Here is a 25,466-nt window from a genome sequence, read left to right as displayed (position 1 = left end):
TCAATGCAGCTTGGGGGATTTTCAGAAACTATCTAGTAGATGCAATGTCTGAATGTACCAAGGGTGAGAAGGTTAAATAAGGTAGGTGTGAGATGGATGAATAAAGAGATTAAGCATGCGATACAGAGAAAAAGGGCATTGTGGAGGCAGCATAAGAGAAGTGGAAATAACCAATTTTATGAGGTCTACAAAGACCAGGCAAGGAGGGTGACTTGGTTGGTGAGAGATGTATGAACTATGAGCTATGATGAGTATGATGTATGAGCTAAAGAGAGGTATGAACAGCAGTTAGCTAATGAAGCCAAAAAGAATCCTAGGGAGTTCTTTCAATATGTAGCCAGCAAAAGAAAGAATGATTATGGAAGGATGACATTGATTGGAGAAAATGGTATAAAGACAGCTGTTGCAGAATGTGTGGTGGAGATACTTAATGAGCAGTTCATAAAGATCTTTCAATCTTGTGAATGTGACTTCATGGAGAGATTGAGAGCAGTTGATGATGGGGAGGAGAGACTGACTGTAAGTGAGCAAGAGGTGTTTGGGGAGTTAAGTAAACTAGATGCAAATAAGGCTGTGGGACTTGATAATATATCACCGCATCTTCTGAAGGAATGTGCCAGGGAGTTGACACCTGCCTTGACATATTTTTTTAATACGAGTCTTGCACTTGGTCAAGTTCCTAAGGAGTGGAAGGAGAGCAAGATTGTGCCACTTCATAAAGGAGGTGATCGAACTCAAGCATCAAACTATAAGCCTATCTGTGTGTCAGGTGTTGTGGTTAAGATGTTGGAGAACCTTGTGAGAACTAGGATCCAGAGTTGGGTTGTCAACAATGGTATAATCTTTGACGGACAGCATGGATTTGCTAAAGAGAGGTCATGTTTTAGTAATCTACTTACTTATTATAATAAAGTGACTGCTTCCATGGACAGAGGAGAAGGATACACAGTAATATACTTGGATTTCGCAAAGGCTTTTGATAGAGTACCTCATGATAAGTTGACAGTCAAACTAGAGCAGATGGGGTTGGATATTAGATAAGTGCATTGGATTGGAGACTGGCTATCTGATAGGTATCAACAAGTTGCATATGGGGGTGCAATATCCAGGAAAAGGAAAGTCACTAGTGGAGTGCCTCAGGGATCTGTTTTAGGGCCATTACTGTTTAACTTATATATTAATGATATTGGCAGAAATTTGGATGGAGATATTCAGTTGTTTGCAGATGATGCAAAGTTGGGACGAACCATAAAGAGTAGTGAAGATGTTGTGGCCTTACAAGACGACTTGAATAAATTGAGTGATTGGGCACGGAAATGGGGATGCGAGTTCAATGTTGCAAAATGTCATCATCATCATCAAATTCCTGCCAAGTACCCTCAAGGGTGTACAGGATATGATAGTACTACATGAAAAAAATTACATCATTACTAACTTCCTATCTACAATTTTCCTCCAAATCAGTCTGTTACTTGTCAAGACTCCAACATTATCAGATTTTATATTTCTATCGTCTAAGGCACTTTGTACTATATCAAAATGTACCATTGCAAAATGTAAGGTTTTAAAATTTGGAAAACAAAGATGGGATGCAGAATTTATGCTTGATGAGAATATATTGTTGGAGGTAGAGGAAATAAGAGATCTGGGGGTGATAGTGGATAAGGATCTAAAATTTAGGGGACACATCAAAATTGTGAAGACAACACAAAGGCTTCTGGGAATGATGTGGAGGACATTGACGTGTAGAAGTAGGGAGATTCTTGTTCCATTGTATAAGGCTTTGATTAGGCCACATATGGAGTATTGTACCCAGATTTGGTCACAGGGTTTTCAGAATTATGAAGAGATGTTGGAAAGGGTCCAAATGAGACTGACTAAGGTAGTTTCTGACCTCTGGAATGTTGAGTATGAGGAAAAATTGAGAAGATGTAATTTGCAGAGTCTGGTGGACAGGAGGAAGAGGGGAGATATGATAGAGACCTACAAGTTGGTAAGGAGTTGTTATAGGATCAATGCTAGAGAAGTTCTACAGAGAATAGTGGGAGATCAGGGGAGAATCAGAGGTCATCCCTGGAAACTGTATAAAGAGGGTGTGAGAGGCAGGCTTTTTTCGTGCAGAGTTGTGAACGATTGGAATGCCTTGCCTGAGAGTGTGGTGTCTGCAAGTAGTTTGAGTGTGTTTAACACATGGTATGTGTGTGTGTGTGATAAAAGGACCTCCCAGATGAGTCTTTGACTCCATGAGGTCTTGGGGTAATAATAATAATATCAATGACCTACTTCAGTTGACCTCCAACCAAATACACAGTTTTACAGATGACAGCAAAACTGCACTCCTCCCTTTCATTTGACAAGCCCTGCTTTACACAACTTACTTCAACCCACAGAACATCAACCACCACTTCCTTAATTCTGACCTCCAAGCTATCCTCCAATGGGGCTCAGATAACCTCATCGAATTCAATGTTAGTAAAACCCAATTCTGTCTTATTTCTTGCAAAAAAGAACCATATTCCCCCAGTAATATATTTGATAACACTCAAATTCCCAGACAAGATGAGATTTCTCTTCTCAGAATTACCCTGACAGCAGGCCTCTCCTAGCATAAACACATCACAACTATTGCATCCTCAGCTCAAAAAATTAGGATTTCTCTTTCGCCGAAGACATTACCTCTAAACAACTGTTAACCTTATACAAACCACAAATCCATCAATCTATCAAATACTGTTCTTGCATTTGGAGTGGGACTCCTAAAGCTCTCTCACTTATAGACATTTGGTCTCTGAAGTTGTATATTCTATAAATATTTCATGGGAAATGTTCATCTGAAACAGCATCAATAATTTCCCCACTCTATACTAAGCCAATTGGAACACGTACAGGTGCCGCCCAACATCCTTTTACAGCACGCCTTGAAACCCACAGAACAAGTTTCTTTTCCTCCTCCTTCATCGCTGCTACTGCGGTACTGTGGAACAGTTACCCCCCCCCCCCCCCGACATATTTTCCAAGGAAGACAAGGAATACAATATACTGGCTTTTAAATCAAATGTAAACAAGCTTCTCCTTTCTCAATCCACTATGAATATACGGTACTAACGTACTATAGGCTGACCAGCCAACCTCTCATATATGGGCCCAACATAAAAAATAAATAAAAATAAATAAATAAATTTAAACAAATAAGAGAGAAATTAGACAAAACTCCAAACCAATCTTAACATATCAATCTGCGAGCTCAGTGGGGGGGGGGGGGGGGTAATCAATGACCTGAGACTACAAATATGAGTTCTGGGAAAACTCAGGAGAGTAAACATATCAATGTTAATATCATATTAAAAAAGAAGAGATGACAGAAAAGAACTTGACATTGTGGAATGTATGAACAGGTAAAGGTGGTAGGATTACTTAAACAGAACAGAACAGAACAGAAGAGGAAAGCTTAGTAAAGCACACCAGAAAGGCAGGAAAAAAAAAAGATCCAGAGGTTGACCAATATCTAGACAAACTGTTATAATCAGTTGTACATTTTCCTTACTGAATTATGCTTATGCATAGGTCCACACTATACCATGAAGGTGTTCAAAACTAAATCTGATGGAATAGAGTGGTTAATAATTATTCCAGTGGTGTCTTATATCTATATATTGTGTTTGTTTTTCTCGCTAGTTTACCTGTTTCGAGGGATGAAAAATCCGAGTTTCCAAGAGAAAAAAAAACCTCCATCTTTATGTGAGACAGGCGAACTTACTGTTTGAAAACAGCTGATAACAGTTCCTAATGTCATTTCCTACCAAAGGGCATGTCTAAACCAACTGAGGCTCTAGTACATTATAGAAGACTGAAATACAGTAGAATCCACTTATTGTGATTGTGGATAATATTATCAACAGTTGTTATCAAAATTCTTGAATGTTTAGCCTTTTGCATCTCAGAATTCTAAGAAATAAGGGTTAATCAGGAGAAAATTTGACAAAGATCATTTGTTGAAATCTGACTTTTTTTTTGTTAATCTTCCTTTAATCATATTCTTCCAGAAATCTTATATCTTCCAGGCAAATCCAAAATGGGTCAGCATAGTGTGGTGGTACATTTAAAAATTTCACAACCACTCTTGTGTAAGATCTTAAAAAACAGATCACACATCGAAACTTCAGCTCTTACTAACGAGAACATGGATCAGAAGAGAGAGTCTGATCTGGTAAGGATACTCAAGTTGAATCAGTATTAATCTTAAATCTTCAGGGCAAATGCAGGGGTGGAGTATAAATACAATCTAATTGTGAATTTTTGAGTTTATTTTCATGCTCTCTTCAGTAAATGAATTTGACTTTAAGTGCTTGTTAAAACAGCCCTTAGCAGTATGGCAGAAACAAGTAAAACAAAAGATAAAATATTTAATATAATATAAAATATAAAAGATTTATCTTTTAGAAAAGCAAAAAATTTTGGAGTGCTATGATAAGTTGCCAAAATGAGTCAGCATAGTGTGGTGGTACATTTAAAAATTTCACAACCACTCGTGTGAGATCTTAAAAAACAGATCAAACATTGAAACTTCAGCTCTTACTAACGAGAACATGGATCAGAAGAGAGCCTGATCTGGTAAGGATACTCAAGTTGAATCAGCATTAAAAATTTGGTTTAGTAATGTTCCTGAAAATAATGCTTTGATTAATGGGCCTTTGATGAGTCAAAATGCAGAACTTGCAAGGGCATGGGTGAAGAAAATTTCACTGCACTGATGGATGGTTTAACATGTGGAAAAAGCAAGAGAATATTGTGCACAAGCGTATTCATGGTGAAGAAAAAATTACTGATTTTTATCAGTTGGTGCGTGGATTAAGACCGAGTGGCCAAAAATTATTGCTGAATATTCTCCTGAGGATATTTACAATGCAGACGAAACAGGACTCTATTTTTGTGCAATGCCTGAGCATACTTATTTGTTTAAAAATGAAAGTACTAGAGGATTTTTATTATTATTATTCAGGCCTCCATGGAGTCAAAAGACTCATCGTGGGAGGTCCTTCCTAAGAACATAAAGTCTGTCAAGACTCATCGAGGGGAGGTTCCCCCTAAGAAACACAAAGTCTATCAAACCACTCCTTAAACTCATTGACCGTTCTCGCCCTCACCACTCTATCAGGCAATGCATTCCACGGCTCAACCACTCTCCATGCAAAGAAACCACTCCTCACCCTCTTGCTCACATTTAAATCTTCAAAAGAGTGAGTGACAGTTCTTTGTTGTGCTAATATAAAAGGTGAGAAACAAGAGCTCCTAGTGATTGGAAAAAGTAAAAATCCTCAGTGTTTTAAAGGTGACAAAAGTTTGCCTATTGACTACTGTTCTAGGGCAAATGCTTGGATGACTAATGACATTTTTAACAATTGGTTAGTTCAGTGGGATTTCAAATTAAAGCAAAAAATTGTCTTGTTACTAGACAACAACTATAATGCACACACACAAACAATTTATCATTAAAGAACATCAAAGTAATTTTCTTGCCTTCAAACACTACATTGTTAATTTAACCAAGTGAACAAGGCATCATACGAGCTTTTAAATCTTATTATTACAGGGAAGTTTGTGTGAGAATTACAGCTGAACTTGATTATATAAAAGACCAATCTGATGCAAGTGTAACTGCAAGAAAGATTTCCCTTCTTGATGCATTGCATTTGGTAGCAATGTCATGGAAGCAAGTCTCAGAGAAGACTATTGTAAACTGCTGCCAAAAAGGTGGATTTTTTAAGACAAACTCTGAAACTCCTTCTTCCAAAGAATTTGAATATCTTACAAATGAAATTTTTGATAAAACCCCAGGTGATGTGTCAAAAGAAGAATTTGAAAACCAGTTGGATATTGATAGCAATGTTGAAGTGGTGGCTACAATGACAGTGTCAGAAATATGTCAAGTTGTTTCTGATGAGAACTTCAAACTAATAGAAGAAAGTGAATTTAATACAAGTATAGAAGAACAAATTTTAGAAGGTCCTCCAACCAATGTCCAGATGCAAGGAGCTCTATGAATACTTCATCATAGTGTGAAACATAGAGCAACAAACTTCAAAAGGCATCATAAGTATGAGCAATTTATTCATGAACTACTACGTTGAAAGACACGACAGACAACACTAGATAAGTTTTTAAAATAAATTTGATGTTGTTACTTATTAAAAAATTGTTTATAACAATAAATTATGTTCATAACAATAAATTGAAATAAATATTGCAATTTTTTATATCCTTTGCTTAATGTTATCAGTCGTTTATTGTTATCGAAAAGCAACTGTTCCAAAGTAATCACAATAAGTGACGTCTACTGTATAAGATTTGACAATACTGGTGACCTGACAAATACAGATTAATTTGGAAGAAAACTGGCAGTAATATTGCATACTTAATCATGTGGTATTAGCTTAGTAGCTTGCATATTCCTTGAAGGTACATAACTGGAATTTGATGATGAAATACATTGACACATCATCATCACCACTACCATCATCATCATGCAAATACTCTTTTTGGCAAAAATTTATTTTTTGAGCAATTAATACTCATTATGTAGTACATATCACAAACTTGAAGATAAGAAGTGATACAGTCAAACATCAGTGTAGGGCTGTAAAGCATTTTTGTTTTGTTTTGTTTTTATGGGATAAAATCTCACAATGAAAATAAGTTTTCTTTAAAAAAATTAAAAAAAGATGAAAATGCAAAAATGTTTACTCACTTTAGGTTGCAACCCTGCAAGATGGCCAGGAGGTACAAACGGCGTAGATGTACCAGTTCCTGCTCGGGCAAAAAGGGGCGACATTCCCTGATAACTTGATAACCCCAACTATGAAAGGTGAAAGATAATATACATAACCATATACATATGCACATACAGACACACATATATAAACTTAAAAAAATAGAACTTGAATACAATTTGACCCTTCCATCCATACTGTAACAACACTAGAATCATTAAAAAAATGTATTAGGCAAAACCTTATATGAAAATGTCAATACTTAAAACTAGCAGAAACACGAGTGTCACAATGCTCCACAATAGTGATATGTTGGTTCTCACAGACTATTTTCAGGAAAATTATTTATTTTCCATATCCCAGTATACTGTCTGTATGCAGATGATATTCATATGCACACAACAAAAATCCAAACAAAACATTTCTACATTCATTTTCCTCCATAATGGCTTAACAAAATCATAAATTGTATTTATCACCACTCTCAGATATCAAAACCAGACATTATAATTCACAGAACTTCACCTGGCAGCTTCAAAATTACTCTCTCTCTAATTACTCAAACTACTCTGATTAATTCTGTTCAAAAAAAAAAATAATAATAATAATAATAATTCTGTGAAATTTTTCTTCTATTTTTTGATATTTATATGCTTTCGAAGAAAAAAAGAAAAAAAAGTTCATTTATAATTTCCACTTTAGCATTTAAACAGCTTCTTAGGCTTATATAATAAACGATTAACTAGCTGCACTTAAGCTCAGGATTAAGTTTTCAAACACTTAAATAAAAATCACACACATACTATTTCAAAACTTTATTATTAAAATCTGTATATGATATATATATATATTTCAAAACAATAGAGTGGATAGATGGATAGCTTATGGGAAAATGAGAGACATTCAGAAGTGATATCCCTATGAGTCTAAAAAGGAAAGCTTTTGACCAGTGCATACTTCCTGTCCTAACATACAGGGAAGAAACATGAACTTTAACAGAAGCCCTAAACAAAAAGCTGAGAACAACACAACACAGCATGGGGAGAAGTATGCTAAAAATACCATTAAGAGATAGGAAGACAAATACCTGGATAAGATCTCAAACAGGTGTCATGGATATCATAAAATACATTAAACAGGCATGGAGATGGGCTGGCCATATTGCCAGATCCAACTGGAGATGGACTAGAAAAACAACAGAATGGAGACCAATGAATGGAGCAAGACAAAGAGGAAGACCGAAAAGAAGGTGGAGGATGAACTCTAACAAGTTGCAGGAGTGAGATGGATGGGAGGCAAAAAACAGAGTGGTCTGGAAAACCATGAGAAGACATTCGTCCAGCAATGGACAGAACCAAAAAAGTTGAAGAAGAAGAAATATATATATATATATATATATATATATATATATATATATGTGAATATCAGTGAGTTAGTTATAGTATTCAGTATACATTTGGTATTGCATACCAGACCTGACAAACCAAAAGCATACCAAAGGTCAGACTGGAATGCTCTATATATGATCTATGGTTCAAGATCTCTCTGTCTCAATTATAATGCCATTCACCAAACTGTGATGACTATACTGATCTTTCTGATTATTTGTCTTTGAAAGTTGATCATATATAGTCTAATTACCCAAAAAATAGTGAAATAAGCTTCCATGGACTTCAACATCCATAATACATACTGATTCCCCCTTCTCTAACTTCACCAATCGCGTTGTAAGAAAAGCAGAAGTCTTTGCTGTCAGTAATGAAAACATAAATTGTTCACCAACCTACCAGAATATAAGATAATCTCCATCATTCTCCAAACACCTTGGACCATTTCTTCATCTGCTTTTATTCCAAATACACCTCTGATGTTAGCTCTCCTGTTGGCAACTCTGACCACAATCTTCTCCATGTTTCTTTTTCTTAAAAATCATCCTTAAACCAGACAATCTCAGCTCTGTATCCTATGTCATTAAAACAATGCCAATCAGGATAAACTTTGCAATCTCTATGCCTTTTTTCCATGGTCCAATTACTACTTCTGCTTATCCAATCCAAACACCTTCTCCGACCAAATAACAAATAATCTTACTGGAATGTGGACTTTTATTCCAAACTCCAATGTAAATGTCCAATCTCTAAGCAAGTCATGTTCTCTAACAAATGTGCCAAAGTAGTCCAAGAGATGAATTCAGCACATATTTCGATGTCTCAAACAAAAACTCAAGTTCTCACTTAGCCTATTCTATTCTACAGCAGCCTGGAACAAAATCATCAACCAATCCAAAGTTAACTTTGTAAAGGCCAGGTGCATTAAGTCTTCTGCTCAAATGGCAATTGAGCCTTCTAGTCCCTTGCCAAGGCTGCTGAGCAAACCATAAGCTTACCATGTTTCAACCTCCCTCTCTCATCTTGATGGAACAATAATGTTGCCTGAGGATAAAATGGAACTCCTGGCATCAGTCTTTTCTGTAAACTCTTGTTTAGATGATCCAGACAAATCTCCTCCCGCTAATCCACAAACTACCTGCAGCTTTCATCAGAAAGATAGCAGAAAAATACTCAATAGCCTTGTTACTAATAATATTGTTTTAGTGATACTTGTGCCATAAGTTATGTTTCAAAAATTAACATGCTGACACAAGGAAAAGAGGAAACAATATATTTTTTTTTTAATTTAAAAGCCAGATATTCCAAAATGAAAATTGCAGGTTATCATCAATGGCATCAACTAGTTGATACAAAGTAGAACATGAACAATGGAGGATTAAAGCAGCAAAATCCGCATGATGTTATACACAAAGGAATAACTGATGAAACATAGTATTATTAATTATATAAAAAAAATTAATGATGTGTGATTAGAATAAGACTCTGCCATATCTTCGATAGTGAGAGGCAGTTATTTATTTATCAAACCTAAATATCTTATTTAGGTTTGAACAATGGCATAAGGCTTTGGTGCTTTCTTTAAATAAAAGTTCAAACTTATAGCAGCAGGCTTTTTAAGGATCAAAACCAAATAACTGGGAGGTTATTTGGCTTTGACTTTTGGTTATTTGGTTTTTTGGCTCCACATCATCTTTCAGAAATGCAGAGAACCAACTGGGGATTCTGACCTAATGTTCAATCCTCACCTTCACGTGGTGCACCCTGTTAGTAGGTATCTAATGAGTACTGAATGAATGAGGATGAACTGGCAATTTGGAACTTAGCCAACCAAATCGTACTTTTTATTGGCTTAAACCAAAAATACATATGATGGTACAATATGATGAGATTTCATGCCAGCTGGGGTGTCACCTGGTTAAACAAGGCCCTGCTGTTTTTGTCAGGGAACCAGGGCAAACAATGAAAAGTCAGCTACTGGAACAAATTCCAACTCAACCTCTAGAAGAAGAAGAAGAATTGAAGATAGGACCTATCAATATAAGGAGAGTATTAAAGAAAATCGAACTTGCATAAGAATTGGAAAAGTATGGTGCGGACATAATTGGCATTAATGAGACAAAGAAAACAAAAACAGGTGAGATATTACTAAATTACAGTATAGGATGCTATTTTCAGGCAATAATGATCAAGGAAAGGAAGGAGTAGCAATAGCATTCAACACCAAACATGAAGATAAACTTCTTGCTTGGAAGGCAGTTTCAAGTAGAGTTATGTGGCCAAACTTGAAAACGGGTAAATGGACAATGAAACTTATTTGTGCTTATGGTCCCACAGAAGGAAGGAAGAAGTGGAGCAATTTTTTGAATCATTAGAACAGGAGCTGACATAAAGCAAATGGAAAAAGTAGTCCTTGTTGGAGACCTGAACAACAGAGTAAGAAATTAATCTCACCAGGCATATAGGAATGGAAAATTTGGAGAAAAGGGCAAAGCTAATAATAATGGTAAGTATTATTTAATTTAAATAATTTTTACATCGCCGAAGTGAAGCCTTTTGGCTCTTTATTTCATTAATGGTAAGTATTTATTGGACTTCGGCGGCATGGACTAGTCATTATTAATACCATGTTTCAACATAAAGATGTGCACAAGTTCATATTGAGATTAGACACAAGAAATAAGAAAAATACTAACTGTGTCATTGTTGATAGTGATATCATAAGGTTGGTTCAGGATATAAGAGTGTACAGGGGATTCAAAATTGAAAGTGAATATTACTTATTACTAAGCAGGATAAAAATGGATATCATGTTGAAAAACAACAGTATGCAAGAAAGTTTAAAAATAATTAAAGTTGAGCAGCTTTCATGGGAAATTGTAGACTCAACTTTGCAAGCATTAATGAAAAAAAGTGCAGCAGTTTGAAAACAAGAATCAAACCTTGGAGTCTCATTGGCAAACTCTGAAGAAGACATTGATTGATTAAGCTAGGGAAGTATATGGCGAAGTTGTCTGCAAGGATAAAAAAATAAGAACACCATGGTTGACATAAGAAGTTAAAGAAGCAGTCCTGGTAAAGAAGAAAGCATACCAAAAGTTCCTAGCAAATAATCAGCAGATGCCCTAAAACAAGGGTTCTCAAACTTTTCCAGTGGCATACCACTATATTTAATTCAAGATATTAGATGTACCAGTAAGCAAATCTGTTTTCGTATCACCCAGCAGTGGCTCACGTACCACCAATGGTACATGTACCATAGGTTGAGAATCCCTGCACTAAAAGAATACACAGAAAAATGTGAGTGAGCTAAGGTAAGGAATCAAAGATGATAGAGGTGACATGAAAACTGAAGATAAGGATATCCTCGATGTCTGGAGTAATTATGTTGAAAGACTGTTAAACGAATCAAGCAGTGACAGAACCATACTAGAAAATTTTCAAGAGGAATGAAAAGAGGAGTACACATCAAAACTTGAGGTAGAAAAAGCTGTCAAAAACTAGAAATGTAGAAAGGCAGCTGAAGTAGATGATAAACAGAAATACTTAAGTATGGAATTATAAACGTTTTGCAGTGGTGGCTACACTGCATAATTCAGAAGGCTTGGACAGAAGATCGAATTCCCAATGATTGGAGTAGAGTTCTCATAGTACTCATCTATAAAAAAATAAATAAATAAATAAATAAATAAAATAAAATAAAAACAATGAATAAATCTGAATGTGAGAATTAAAGAGGAATTTCTCTACCAAATGTTCCAGCTAAGATTTATGCAATAAATCTTAGCTGGAAACATTTGGTATATTTCCAGCATATTCAAAAAGAGGTATTCCTGAGAAAAATTGTGGAAGAGAAACTTAGAGAACAAGCCAAATAAAGATTTTCAAGAGCAGATTTTCACCTTAAGACAAATAGTTGAGAAATCATGGGGAATATGACAAGGATCTGTTCTTAAGGCATACGACAAAGAGTCCACGGAAAATCTTTTCAGATCACCACACTTGTATGGGATGAATGGAATATTATACAGATCAATATATAGTCTACATTAAAGCTGTCAGCAGTTAGAATTGAGAGAAATACATGAAGATGGTTTGATGTAAAATCATGGGTAAGACAAAAATGCACATTATCTCCACTCTTATTCATCATTTATATGGATCACATTATAAAAGAAAGTGGCATTAGGCCTGATATTAGAATTGGAGATGTCCAACTTAGCTCTTTGCTTCATGCAGATGATGTTGTACTCCTAAACAAATCTAGTGCAAGTCTCCAGGATTCTTTAACTAAATTGCATAATATATGTAAAAAATTTGGCATGAAAATCAGCAATAAAAAGACCAAAATTATGAAAACAGGCACAAACATAGAAAACTTCAGTTACATTCTGAATAGAGATCCCATAGAACAAGTAAAATATTTCAAAAACACCAAATTAGCAGTATACAAGACAGTGTTTAAACCAGTTTTAAGTTATGGATTTGAGAGTTGGGTTAGAAATAAAGCACTTGATCAAAGACTAGAGACCACAGATATGAGGGTTCTGAAATTAGGAGAGTTCTAAAAATTAGAGTGAACTGATAGCATCAATGGCAGAATCTTATTAAATATGAAGATATTAGAAAGAACATGACATTGTTAACATTCAAAAATGTGTGAGCAGAGCTAATCTAAGGTGGTATGGCCACTTAAATAGTGAGGAAAGTTAGTAAGACAGGTGTTTGATGCCAAGGTGGCAGGAAAGAGAGCCAGAGAAAGATCAAGGTCTCAGTGGATTGATTCAGTCAGGAAAGTGACCCAGAGAAAGGCCAAGGTCTAGGTGGATTGATTCAGTCAGAACTGCCTTAGAAGAAGTTAGATATGACAATAATGGAGTGCTCACAAGTAATACATTGATTTGGAGGAAAATTATTGATAGGAGATTAACAATAATGTAAACTTTATCATGTGGTACTGTCATAGTAATCTGAACATCCCTTGGGGGGGAAGGGGGTACATATCAGGAAATTGATTGATCATGATGATGGAGTAAGCACATTTCAGACCATAGGATACTGTGGTCAGCATCTATTCCATGTTGTGCATAGCCAGATTTCTCACATTTCCTATTAATAATGCAAGATTGCTGTTCTTGAATCCTTTTCTCCACTGAATGTCCAGTTTGTCTGAAGTAAGAAAGATGACAATCACATAGAACATGGTAGATGCCAGGCAATGTGAGAGGAGGGGGGGGGGGGTCATTTATCTTTATTAGATAGGAACCAAGCTGACAATTTGTTGAAATGAATGAATGTTGCCACTAGTTATACTTTTTAAGGGACCACCCAGAAATTGGTTCCAAGATGCCAGAAATGTATGGGACTGTTTGAGCTCAGATTATAAGAATCAAAAATATGTTGCATGGTGTGTCCCTGAGAAGTCATTGAGATTCATATATTGATGTTCAGAAGTTATACTTCAGGTGATGCAGTGTAGAGCATATAATGTGAGCTTGCTGTAATAAAGTTTTGATAATTCCAATCTTCTGAGAAGAATGTGAGTAGACTGCTGCTGTCGAATACAGAGGCCAATAAAGCTAGGTTTTCTGGCCTTGCACAACACGGAATGGATTCCAACCACAATATCTTATGGTTTGAAATGTGCTTACTCTATCATTGCCTATAAGTTTTAATGTTTATTTAAAGAAAGCACTGCAGCCTTACATCATTTGAACCTAAATCAGAAAGACTGTCTCTTACTATTGAAGACATGGGAGATGCTTATTCTAATCACACATCATTAATTTTTTTTTTTTAAATGAATAATACTATGTTTCCTCAGTGTCGTTCTATGAACATCATGCAGCTCTTATTGTTTTAAATATTCCACTGTTCATGTTCCATTTTGTTTTCAACTAGTTGGTGCCATTGATGATTATCTGTACTTTTCATGAAATATATGGCTTTTAAATAAAAATATATATTATTCGCTATTTTCCTTGTATTATTTTTATATATCCACACATAAAAATCTCTTATCTAGTACATCATCACTATAACAAGTATAAAACTAAAATCCCTCAATCCTCCTAGTTTCAGATCTGAGTGTTATGATAATTAATATAAAATATTTAACATACAATTTAATCAATTAAAAGAGAACCACTGCATACTTACAGATGGCCTTCCATAAAGTGAAGAATCAAGCTTTGGATATTTTTCATACTAAAAATAAAAATAAATAAATAAAACACAGGCTTACATACATACATATATTTATATTAATATACATATATTTATATTAACACACACACACACACACACACACACACACACACATATATATAAGTGGCATCGCATGCTCATTTCGGTTGGGTGTGTTGTCATGGCTTATACAACCTGCACTATAAAATTCATGGCAATTTGACCGTATGATTGCATTTTTATCTATGTATGAAAGTTTTAAAAGTGCATAGCACATCAGCGCTCATCTTAATTGGTCCAATGCAATTAATTGCAGGATAATTTTGATACTTTAATTTATCAATTAACTGTAACCAAATCTACACAGAGTGGGGAGACAATGTGTTTGTTTTAAGATACTATATAATAGAAAACAATAATGAAGGAGAATGGTATATTTGAATTGCTCAAAGGTTTAAAATTTGGAAGAGGAGGATGAGTCTTACCTCTGACCATAATACTGTTTCCCATTGCACCATCTGTACATCTTTTCAAAGGGCTAAAAGGTATATTTTGAACACACAACTGGGCTATTAACGTAAATGGGATGCAATGTTTATGTGTTGAAAAGTGTCCTCTTCATAAAGCATTAGCACATTGTGTTTACTTTTAGGAATTATGCAAAGTCTGGAAACAATTAGGGGAATCTTTAACGGGAATAAATGCAAAAATATAATATCGGTGATATTGCTATTCGGTGGATGAGCACTGCACACCTCACCCTAAATATTCGTCCCTGATATATATATATATATATATATATATATATATATAGAGAGAGAGAGAGAGAGAGAGAGAGAGAGAGAGAGAGAGAGAATTTGAATTAATTCAAATTATTTTTAAATATTCTTCTATAATTTAAAGTAAAAAATAATATGCTAAACTTTAAGCTATGTCATCAAATCAAGGTTAACCAAAATTGTGATGCTCCTAAATAATATTTCCTTAAAAGTCTTGCTCAGTGTTTTTTATGCAATACTGATTATTATGCAAAATCTCAATCATCCTTTAAAAATTCAGCCAATGTATGACATTTTTCTTCAAGCAAAGTGTTTGAAAACATGTGATAATACCATTTGGGATTTTTCTCTCTTTTTGGTGCAGGTGGAACTAGGAAGGAGAAGTCTTTCTTTCAATATGTCACCAGGAGATGGACATCCCATTTTAATGGTGACTCTCAATGTATGGAAGTTGTTAAAAATTTCTTTCATGAGAATCACTTGAAAATCTGCATGTATCATGTTTTTCCCTGATTTTACATGATACAGTGTTTGATATGTCCAGGAGATGAAAAACAAACTCTGTACTACTTCAAAGTTATCTCCCCCCACACACACACACTCAACAGAATTTATGTATAACTTGTCAACTGCCATATTCTTATGTGTTGTATTATGCAGTGAGGCTCCTTTTTTTTATTATCTGATTAATCTTCCTATCTCTCTTTCTTAATGATTTCATGAAATTTTCATGGCATATGATCAGCACATATATGCTTCACTATTGGGAGTGCACATTACCTTCCCTATCTTTACTATCCCCAGGAAGACACAGGCCATGTGGCCCATCATCCAAGAGATTATTATTATATGGGTATCTCCATACAGTCAGGAGACTCATTGTGGGAGGAGATGAACACAAACCTTTATACACACAACTATCATACCTCTCTTTAAATTCATTAACTGTCAGGGCACTCACAACTAATTCTGGCAATCTATTCTACTCACTCACCACTCTCCAAGTAAAAAAAATCTAGTCTGCACACCCTTACTAACCACACTCTTACACAACTTCCAAGAATGACCTAATAGCTTTCTTCTGCTATGTGCATCACTACAAATATTTTCCTCCATATAGTAGATGTAGACAGGGAAATGCTTGACATGAACAGAATTATATTCACAACAGACGACAGCACATACAAAAGTTGAAATTTGTTTTAAAAGTTTGTTTCAGCAAATATGAAATCAGATCACTTTAAAAGTATTTTCCAAGATATACTGTCTGGCATTTACAAAAATATGATATAATTTAACTAATAAACCCTCATTATTCATTACAATGTTTTAATAATTGGAGTTTGATCAGCAAGTGTATCTGATCTGATCTGAAGATGTCTGCAAAAGAGATTCCTGATTTTTCAAAGTGATATTGACAAAATAGAAATAAGGTATAAATGAGAACTCTTAATCACCCAGATGTTCTATATATTTGACATTTTTTAAAGTTATTTTTTTCAAACAGAAACATAAGTTCATAGTTAATGGATGAAATAGAGGGGCTCAAATAAATGGTAGAATGCTATATAATTTTTGAAAACTTTTTTTAATGAATGATTTTTATGCACTGAAACTATGATAAAACTTTTAACCACCTATCCAACCAAATGAAAGGGGGGGGGGGGAATTGAAGCGTGAAGGGGGAATTGATTTTAATTTATATTCCTATATAAACTAAAATCAACATAATAACATGATCCTATGGTTCTAACTTATGGGTTTAGTGGGGGGGGGGGGGGGGGGGGCAGTGATGATTCTGTTCATAGTATAATGATGATAGTTTTGCATTTTTGGTAAGATGAGGTAGCCATATTTATTCAGGTTATGGATGTTGTAGAGTTGCAGCAGATTCTAAACACAAGTCTGTCAGATTTATATTTTTACATCTGTATAATAAGAGTGGATTTTTTTTCCTGCTGAAGCCAATAGTGTCTGTTTCAATGGTATGGTCTGCACCTCTAAAGCAGCCATATCTGTTCAACTATAGCTGCTCCAGATCATGACTGACAACGATCTTCATACTCTTGCACCATGCTACTTGGTCTGTAGTATTGGAAAGGAAACCAGTTGGAGTTGTAATCATTAAGGTTTCAAAGGAAATGCGAATGACTTTTGAATAGTTGGACAACAAGAAACCATGCTCAGGATAAGACAGCAAATTAATGTGAATACACATATACCACTACTGTCACCACCTTTGAGGAGGAGAGAATCATGTAGAGTGTAGTTACAACAGTTAAGATAGACAGTGATTGTTGATGTAAGATGAGTTCAGAATTCAGAAAGGAACAGAAAGTTAGGTCTAGATGTCCACAAATAGTGGTGAAATGTATGTTTTTTTTTTTTTTTTTTTTTCCTGTACATATATTTGCTGCTTATGATTTCTGGTTAGATTTCTAACGCTTTTATGGATTTTTAGTAGCATATTTTTTTCAATTTGCAGGTACTGCAATTTCTTGTTTTCCACGGTGATTTAAGAGAAGTGAGAGTCAGATTGTTGCCTATGCAGAGAATATGCATCTTCATTAACATAACATGGCTTTGATAGTTCTCCCTCCCTCCATTTCCACTATACCACATAAATTCCAGAGACAATCAGAGAGTAAATAGCAGTAGGACTGCACTAGTTGATCACAAAGCAGCCTGGTGCATTGTTAAGTTCCATTTTATGTGCTATTTAAAAGCCAACCTGTAGAATCCTTGAATAGAGGGCATTTTGGATCTCTAAAGCATATATCCCAAAACACCCAAAATAATTTCAAAATTTCATACAATAAAGAGCACTTCCACATTCATTTAACCAACATCCAATGCATCAAATCAATAGTGACACTAATGATAAGTACCTCACCTACAAGCATCAAAACCCAATGTGCTATTCCTCACTGAACCCCTTCAACTATCCCAACTTCAATATACACATGATGCCTTCAATATGAAATTTAAATCTATATTTAAATCCTCTTTCAATGCCTTGTGGCAGTCCTTTGCTGCCTTTAACACTGTTCTAATTCAGATGATTGTAATGATCTCTTTGATTACTGATCTCTGAAAGTTAATTTCACACTATCTAATCAACCACAGAGTGAGATCAACTTCCTCTGAAGACTAATTTTCATAATTCAAATAGGCAGCCCTTCTCTAATATCACAGATCAGGCTGGAAGAAGTTGAACAATTTCTTATTAGAAATGATTTGACATAAACTGGTTGCCAACATAAAATATCAGATAATTCTTATCATTCTTCCAACACCCATTACCTTTTCTAAACCAGCTATCCTTCCCAATATACTGCCATTAGCTCTCCACTTGGCAATATCGACCATAATCTTTTCTGTTGATTAAGTATGCCATGCATCCTGTAGCAATCGGCCGTACCCTAAAATAATATTTCATATATATATGTGTGTGTGTGTGTGTGTGTGTGATCACCCAAAAATCTCTCTGAAAATGCTTGATGCTATCCAGAAGTGGGTAATTAGGGTAACTGGAGATTCTTCTCTAACATACTTCAGTCATTTTCACATATGTACTACTTCTGCTTTAAGATTCTATCAGGGAAAATGGAGGAAAATGACCAACACTATTCCTCCACTTTCCCTAAAACCATAAATTCTTGAACAGCTGCTAATCAACATTTATTCACTGTCCAGCTCCAAACGTATAACCAACTTCTTCTCTTCATTTTTCACATTTATCTATGCTCTAGAACAGTTATTCCCATGCAGTTTTCTCTAAAGATAATAATTTCCACTAGTTGACAAAAATTATCAAGGGAGTTTCTTCCTTCTTCTGGAACCTGCCTGCACAGAGCACTAATGGAATATCAATTTTGCCACCTCTTGTGCATGTGGCATGTTTTCTACATATTTAACCAGAATTAAGAATTTTTTTGATTCAAACCAAAAAAAAAAAATTAATTCTCTGAGCATGTTGTTTCTTTCCATCATCTATAAAGTTAAAAATTATTTCCATGATGATGTAAATGAGGTTTAGTAAATAACAAAATAATATGCATTTGTCCAAAAGGGTGGCTAACTCAATACTGCTAACCACACGCCAGTCACATATCTGCTGAAATTCTAACTTTTTTTAGAGAGATTTTGCTTTTGCTAGCATTCTTCTAAGTTTATTTGTCTCCTGCCATTTTTTTTTTTTTTTTAATTTGAAACTAAGTTTTTTTTTTTTTTTTTCCATCTCTTATCAAGGGCTGTTGTTGCTTCTTTGCAGTGGCAGCTCGTGGATTGAAATCGTGGGGGTGCTGCAACTTTTGACATATACATACACACTGTAAGTACAGTGATACGTATTTGGATAAAATGTCAAAATTATGGTAAAAATTTAAAAAAATATTAAACATGAAAAAATATTGTTTATTATCAATAAAATTATACAGTTTGGTAAAATTCAAAATTACTTAAAAATAAAATATATTCTTCTTGTTTTGTTTCCCGAAAAAAAATTGTTTATTATCGATAAAATTGTACAGTTTTAGTATAATTCAAAATTACTTAAAAATAAAATCCATTCCTTTAATTGTAATTAAAGGAATGGATTTACAATTTTTGGACATTACAATTAAATCCTTTAATTGTAATGTCCAAATATTTAAAGAGATGGAGTAAACACGATAAGCACTACCTCTCCTACTGCGTAAAATGCATATAAACAACAGTGGAACTGCGCGACGGACAGTGCTGCATTACGCTAATAGCTCGCATCTCACTATGACGTACATATGCTTGCGTGCACAGCAATATGACACTGTGGTAAACACAGTGCTGCTAACGTCCTTTGCCCTCCTAAGTGCTACAAGTTGGATTTTAATTATTTTTTAGACAAAATAAGAGAATTGTATAGGATTGTTGATGATAAAATTAAATATTACAAGTAAATATAAATAAATTAATAAATACATTTATATATCGAGAAAAATTGGAGGTGCTGCAGATATGCAGTGCCTATGTATGAGCTGCCCCTGCTTCTCTGGTTCCCTGACCTTTTCAATGCTGGATTTAAACTTCCTGAATCATGCAATTGTTGATTTATACTCATCCTCCTAATCTTATTTTTGATTTTTTTTTTGCCATTACAGTCATCCCTTGACTTACGTCCGGGTTCCATTCCATCAGGCAGGACATAAGTCGATACATTAAATCAACAGAGTTATAGAGGTTAGGAACTTAACAGTAATAAGTATACTGTCATTTTAATTTTTAAACCTTATTATAAAACTGTATTGTGCTTTACTGCCACTATAAAACAGGAGAATAATCACCCAAATCTTCCTCCACAATCACATCTTCATTACCTACCTTATGTGAAGGACCAGGCTGCGGCTCTTCTGGTGTAACCTTTGTTTTTGTGATGAAAATGTCCAATGTGCTTTGCTTATTACTCTTCTTCTTTTCATCATAAATTTGTTTATAGCAAGCAAATGCATCAAGTATTTTAGTGTTCAACATTGGGGTGCATGTCATTAACTATTTCGAGAACATCGCTAATGGCAGAGAACATTTCTGCAAGACAGTTCACTGTGAATTGTTTAACTACCTCTCCTTGTTTCTCTTTTCCCTCTTCCTTTTCTCTTTCTTCCTCTTCTGAAACACTTTGTTTCTCCAGTTCGACCAATTCTTCGTTGGTCAACTCTTCAGGGGGACTTCCTATGAGTTTGAACTATGTCGTCATCATTCAATTCGAGATTCAGGTTGTGTGCTAGGCCCACTATTTCTTCACTCAATTTACAAAGGTCTTCATTTTTTTTCAAAACTTACAAAATCATGTACAAACCTTTTTAATGTTTTTTTTCATATGCTACTCATACATTGAGAGGTCACTTCTTCTCAAACTACAGCAACATTTTTAATAGCATGATAAATATGCAATGCTTTCCAGAATTGCATGAGAGTCTGGTCATTCCCTTCATTAGCAGAAATGGCTTGTGAAAAAGTTCTCCATAGATAATAAACCTTAAACACTACTAGAACTCCCTGATCCATCAGTTGGATTTGGAGGGAGAAATATGACCTTGAACTTGGTGAAGATCACTGATATAAGACGAATGACCTGGTGTATTACCTAGAATTAATAAAATTTTAAATTCTACATTTTCTTTCATACAATATCTTTCCATTTCACTCGTATAACAACTGATAAAGGCATCCATAAACAATTTTTGAGTCATCCACGACTTCTTTTATCTCCGCTAATGAACTGGAAGAGTATGCTTCCTAATGTTTTGGAAGGTTTGTGGATTCTCATTGTGCCATATCATCACAAATGGTTTCAGTTTATATCCAGCCGCATTACCCCTAACAGAATCATAACACAGTCTTTAAGAGCTTTGAAACCAGGCATAGATTTTAGCTTTTTGTGGATGAATTGTCCACTCGGGCATTTTTTGCTGAAACAAGGTGGTCTCACCCATATTAAATATTTGCTGTGGCAAATAATTTTCCTCCGTAATAATTTTATCCAATTTCTCCACAAACTCCTTGGTAGTCTTCTCATCGTAACTTGCAGATTCACCACACATTTTCACATTATATAGCGCAAAACGCTGCTTGAATCTCATGAACCAACCAGAAGTGTTGAATTCTTAGTCATAATCAGGCCCTACTTTCTCCATCAACATGTTGAAGAGACTTAGTGCCTTAGTTGTTATGATCATAGTGCTAAGCGGTATGCGCTTTTGGTTCAGGTCCTCTGGAAATAGCTTTTCCCATCACCTATAAAACCTTGTTGTTGCTTCGTCACTATCACTGAACTTGCAATTTCGTTTCAAGATCAATTGTGATTTTGAAACGAAATTTTTTCTGTGATTCTTCACTAGGTTTTTGTAAATTGGGCATGTATCCAGAGCATGGTCTACAAGACTAGAGTGGCTATACTGGTGGTGAAAACGAATGCAGTCTAAGCTATGCTACGGGAACAAATTGCCGCCACACGCGTTCTCCTAGATGACACAAACAAACCTATTTGGGCGCTTGAAGAAGAGCTTTCTAACACATTAAATCACGAGCTTTGGTCAATTTTATATGACGTCTCTTGCACTGCGGCAGATAAAGAATTTGAGAAAATACAGGGTCGACATATCAAGAAATTTGAGAAATTAAGAAAGAACTCGACCTCCGAACCAAAACTTCCAACCAACATTGTAGTCGATCTTTCTTCAGTTATGTTGAAGCCTGCAGTACTCATCGCTCTTTCACGTGGCCACAACTTCGCCACTGCTCCCAGAAAAATACTGGCCGAGGATATAATGATCTCGATTGAACACGGGATCTGCCACCTTCCAAACCACATAGCCAACAATATTAGACTGTATATAGCTTGTGTTCTAACCAAAGCAAGACCACCAAAAACCAACATAACAAATAGTGAATATAAAGCTCTGCAGGAAATGAAGAAAAACAAAGAAATAGTAATCACCAAAGCAGATAAGGGAAATGCCACAGTAGTACTCAACCAAAAGGACTATACAAGTAAGCTTAATGCTCTATTAGATCGGGCTACTTACCTCCCTATTGAACAATCCCACCAACTCACAAATCAGAAAACTCCATAGGCTTCTTAAGAAGGTCACTTCTTGGCCTGTAGAAGTTATTACTAACAAATTAAATCTGCTTAACTCTATACCCCCCCCCCCCTGTATATATGGACTCCCAAAAATACATAAAGAAAATGTGCCATTGTCCCATAGTGGATGGTATTGATTCCCCCACATACAAATTAGCTAAACATTTGGCCAAAGTGCTCACACAACACTTGCAAAACACCATCACACACAAAAAACTCAGCCCACTTCAAAGCCAGAATAGAAAACCTTACACTCCAACATACTGACATAATGGTCAGTTTTGACGTCACCTCCTTATTCACAAATGTCCCACTCAAAGGAACATTAGAGATAATCCAAGCTAAATTTAATCCTGATATCTCAGCCCTATTCCAGTTCACAATGAACTCAGGCTATTTTGTTTGGCAGGGAAAATTCTACAAACAAATAGAGGGGACAGCTATGGGTTCACCACTCTCCCCACCCTTGGCCAACTTCTTTATGGAGACTTTTGAAGAGAAAGCCTTAAACTCTGTCCCACAAAAATCAACCATATGGCTTCGCTACGTTGATGATGTGTTCACTATTTGGCCACATGGCTGCGACGCACTCCTCTCCTTCTTAACACACTTAAACAACCAACACTCCAGAATCAAGTTCACCCTGGAAAAAGAGGAAAACTACAACCTCCCTTTCCTAGACACACAAGTCACTCGCAAGCCTGATGGAACCTTGGTTTTCTCAGTTTATAGAAAACCCACCCATACAGGCAGATACATTCACCAACAATCCCCCCCCCCTCACAATAATATGGAGTTATTAAGACGCTACACAACAGGGATAAACTAATCTGTTCAAATGACAATGCCCTAACCACTGAACTAAATCACATCCTCAACACTTTCTCAGCCAATGGCTATCCCCTTCCCCCCCCAAAAAAATATTGAAACCAGTAAACCACAACCCCCCTCCCCCTTCACAACAAGGATTACTCTAAATCCATCACCATTCCCTACATTCGAGGCACCTCGGAAAAAATTACCAAAATCTTAAAAAACATGACTTGACCTCTTGTTACAGATCATATAGAAAATTGGCATCCCTTATCTGCTCCACTAAAGACCAACCACTTCCCCTAGACCTATCTGGTGTATACCAGGTCCCTTGCAGCTGTAAGCTGTCCTACTTTGGCCAAACAGGCAGGGCAGCGAATATCAGAATTTCAGAACACAAGGACTACATCTGTTTTCACCAGTATAGCCACTCTGGTCTTGCAGACCATGCTCTGGATACACAACACAGAATATGGTGGAAGAAAGCCACAATAGTACACCATAGCAAGTTCAAGTTTAAAAGACTTTTCATGGAATCAGCCTCAGCCCCTAAGAAACATGCCAAACTTCAACAAGTTTGGTTGCATGAGATTGCCCCAAATTTGGGAGACATACATCAGGAGACCATCAGCCCAATGACACCATCAGGACTTTTAGGAGAAACAATAGCTTCCTTGCTTCTTCCTCATTTACTGTGGTGTGTGTAGTGCCTGCATGCACGTGTCCTTATTTTAAGTTTCTTTGAAGATGGCAATGTGACAACATGCGAAATATTGGAAATATATATTAAAGTTTAATTTATATTCTAGTGTATATTGTGAATTCCTTAAGTTAATTAATAATCATGTAAAATCAACGTATAAGCCTTTCAACGAGAATCCCTATAGTAAAAAGAACGAATAGGATAGGAGTGAAATGGATGTGTAATCTAATTAAGCAAGAGATTCATGAGAAAAAGACAACATGGAAGGAATACCGTATGCATAAGGATGACATCTGTTATGAAAATTATAAGAGACAGGCCAGCAGAATTACAACTATTGTATAAAAAACTAAGCCCCAAGTATGAAAAGAAACTGCAACTAAAGTAAACCCAAAGGTATTCTATCATCATGCTACAAGTAAAAGAAAGAGTCAATGTAGAAAACGTTACTGAATGTGAATGGTAAAGCAGGTGGCAGATGCAAAAGAGATTGTTATTTTGCTTAAGAGTTGTCAATATGATGTACTATGCAACATGGAGCTCAATGTTACCTCTACACTAAATGTGGAAATTCAGGTGTATGAGGAGGAGGAGATATTAGAGATGATGTATAAACTGATTAAAAATTCAGCAAGATGGGAGATCAACATGGATGCTAACCAAGTGTTTAAATGAATCGGCTATGCCTTTGAGCTGCACGTATAATCAATTCTCAGCACTGGGAAGATTGCACATGAGTGGAAATAATGTATAATAATTCTATTGCACAAGGATGGTGCAAAGAATGATGTGTCTAACTCTTTACCTATCAGTATTTCTGGAATGATGGTGAAGATATTGGAAAGTTGATAAGAGCTCACATACAGAAATGAATTGACAAAGAATCTATATTTTGCAATGAACAGCAATTTACTAAGGGTATGTAGTGTTTGAGTAACTTGCTCACATTTTAATAATGTTAATTTTAATAACTGAGTTTGAAAAAAGGAATTCAATGCAATTCTCCATGATACTTTTAGACTTGCTAAGGCTTTTGACAGGATACAGCATGGAAAGCTGTTGCACTAGTTACAGGATACTGGGAAGGAGATACAGCTATTTGCTCATAACACAAAGTTAGACAGGCTATGATAAAATATTAAATATAAAGTTATGCTTTCATGTGATGAGATATCCAATGGCATATTATATTGGTGAGATTATGCTAGA

General features: G+C 35.5%; 1 protein-coding gene across 1 annotated transcript in view; it reads right to left on the bottom strand.

The window, feature by feature from the left end:
• LOC150110013 (uncharacterized) overlaps positions 1–25,466 on the bottom strand; it is a 594,272-nt gene that overhangs the window by 129,121 nt on the left and 439,685 nt on the right. Inside the window, exons 10-11 of the mRNA XM_090390616.1 lie at positions 14,315–14,362; positions 6,746–6,853 (exon numbers count right to left, since the gene is read on the bottom strand). Of these exons, the coding sequence (XP_090246742.1) occupies positions 6,746–6,853; positions 14,315–14,362 (156 nt within the window). The remainder of the gene's footprint in view (positions 1–6,745; positions 6,854–14,314; positions 14,363–25,466) is intronic.

Source organism: Typopeltis vanoorti, chromosome 1 (assembly GCF_054136105.1).
Source record: "Typopeltis vanoorti isolate ZY-2024b chromosome 1, IOZ_Tvanoo_1.0, whole genome shotgun sequence".
In the NCBI taxonomy this organism is placed as follows: Eukaryota; Metazoa; Arthropoda; class Arachnida; order Uropygi; family Thelyphonidae; genus Typopeltis; species Typopeltis vanoorti.
This window is presented reverse-complemented; position numbering and strand designations above follow the sequence as displayed.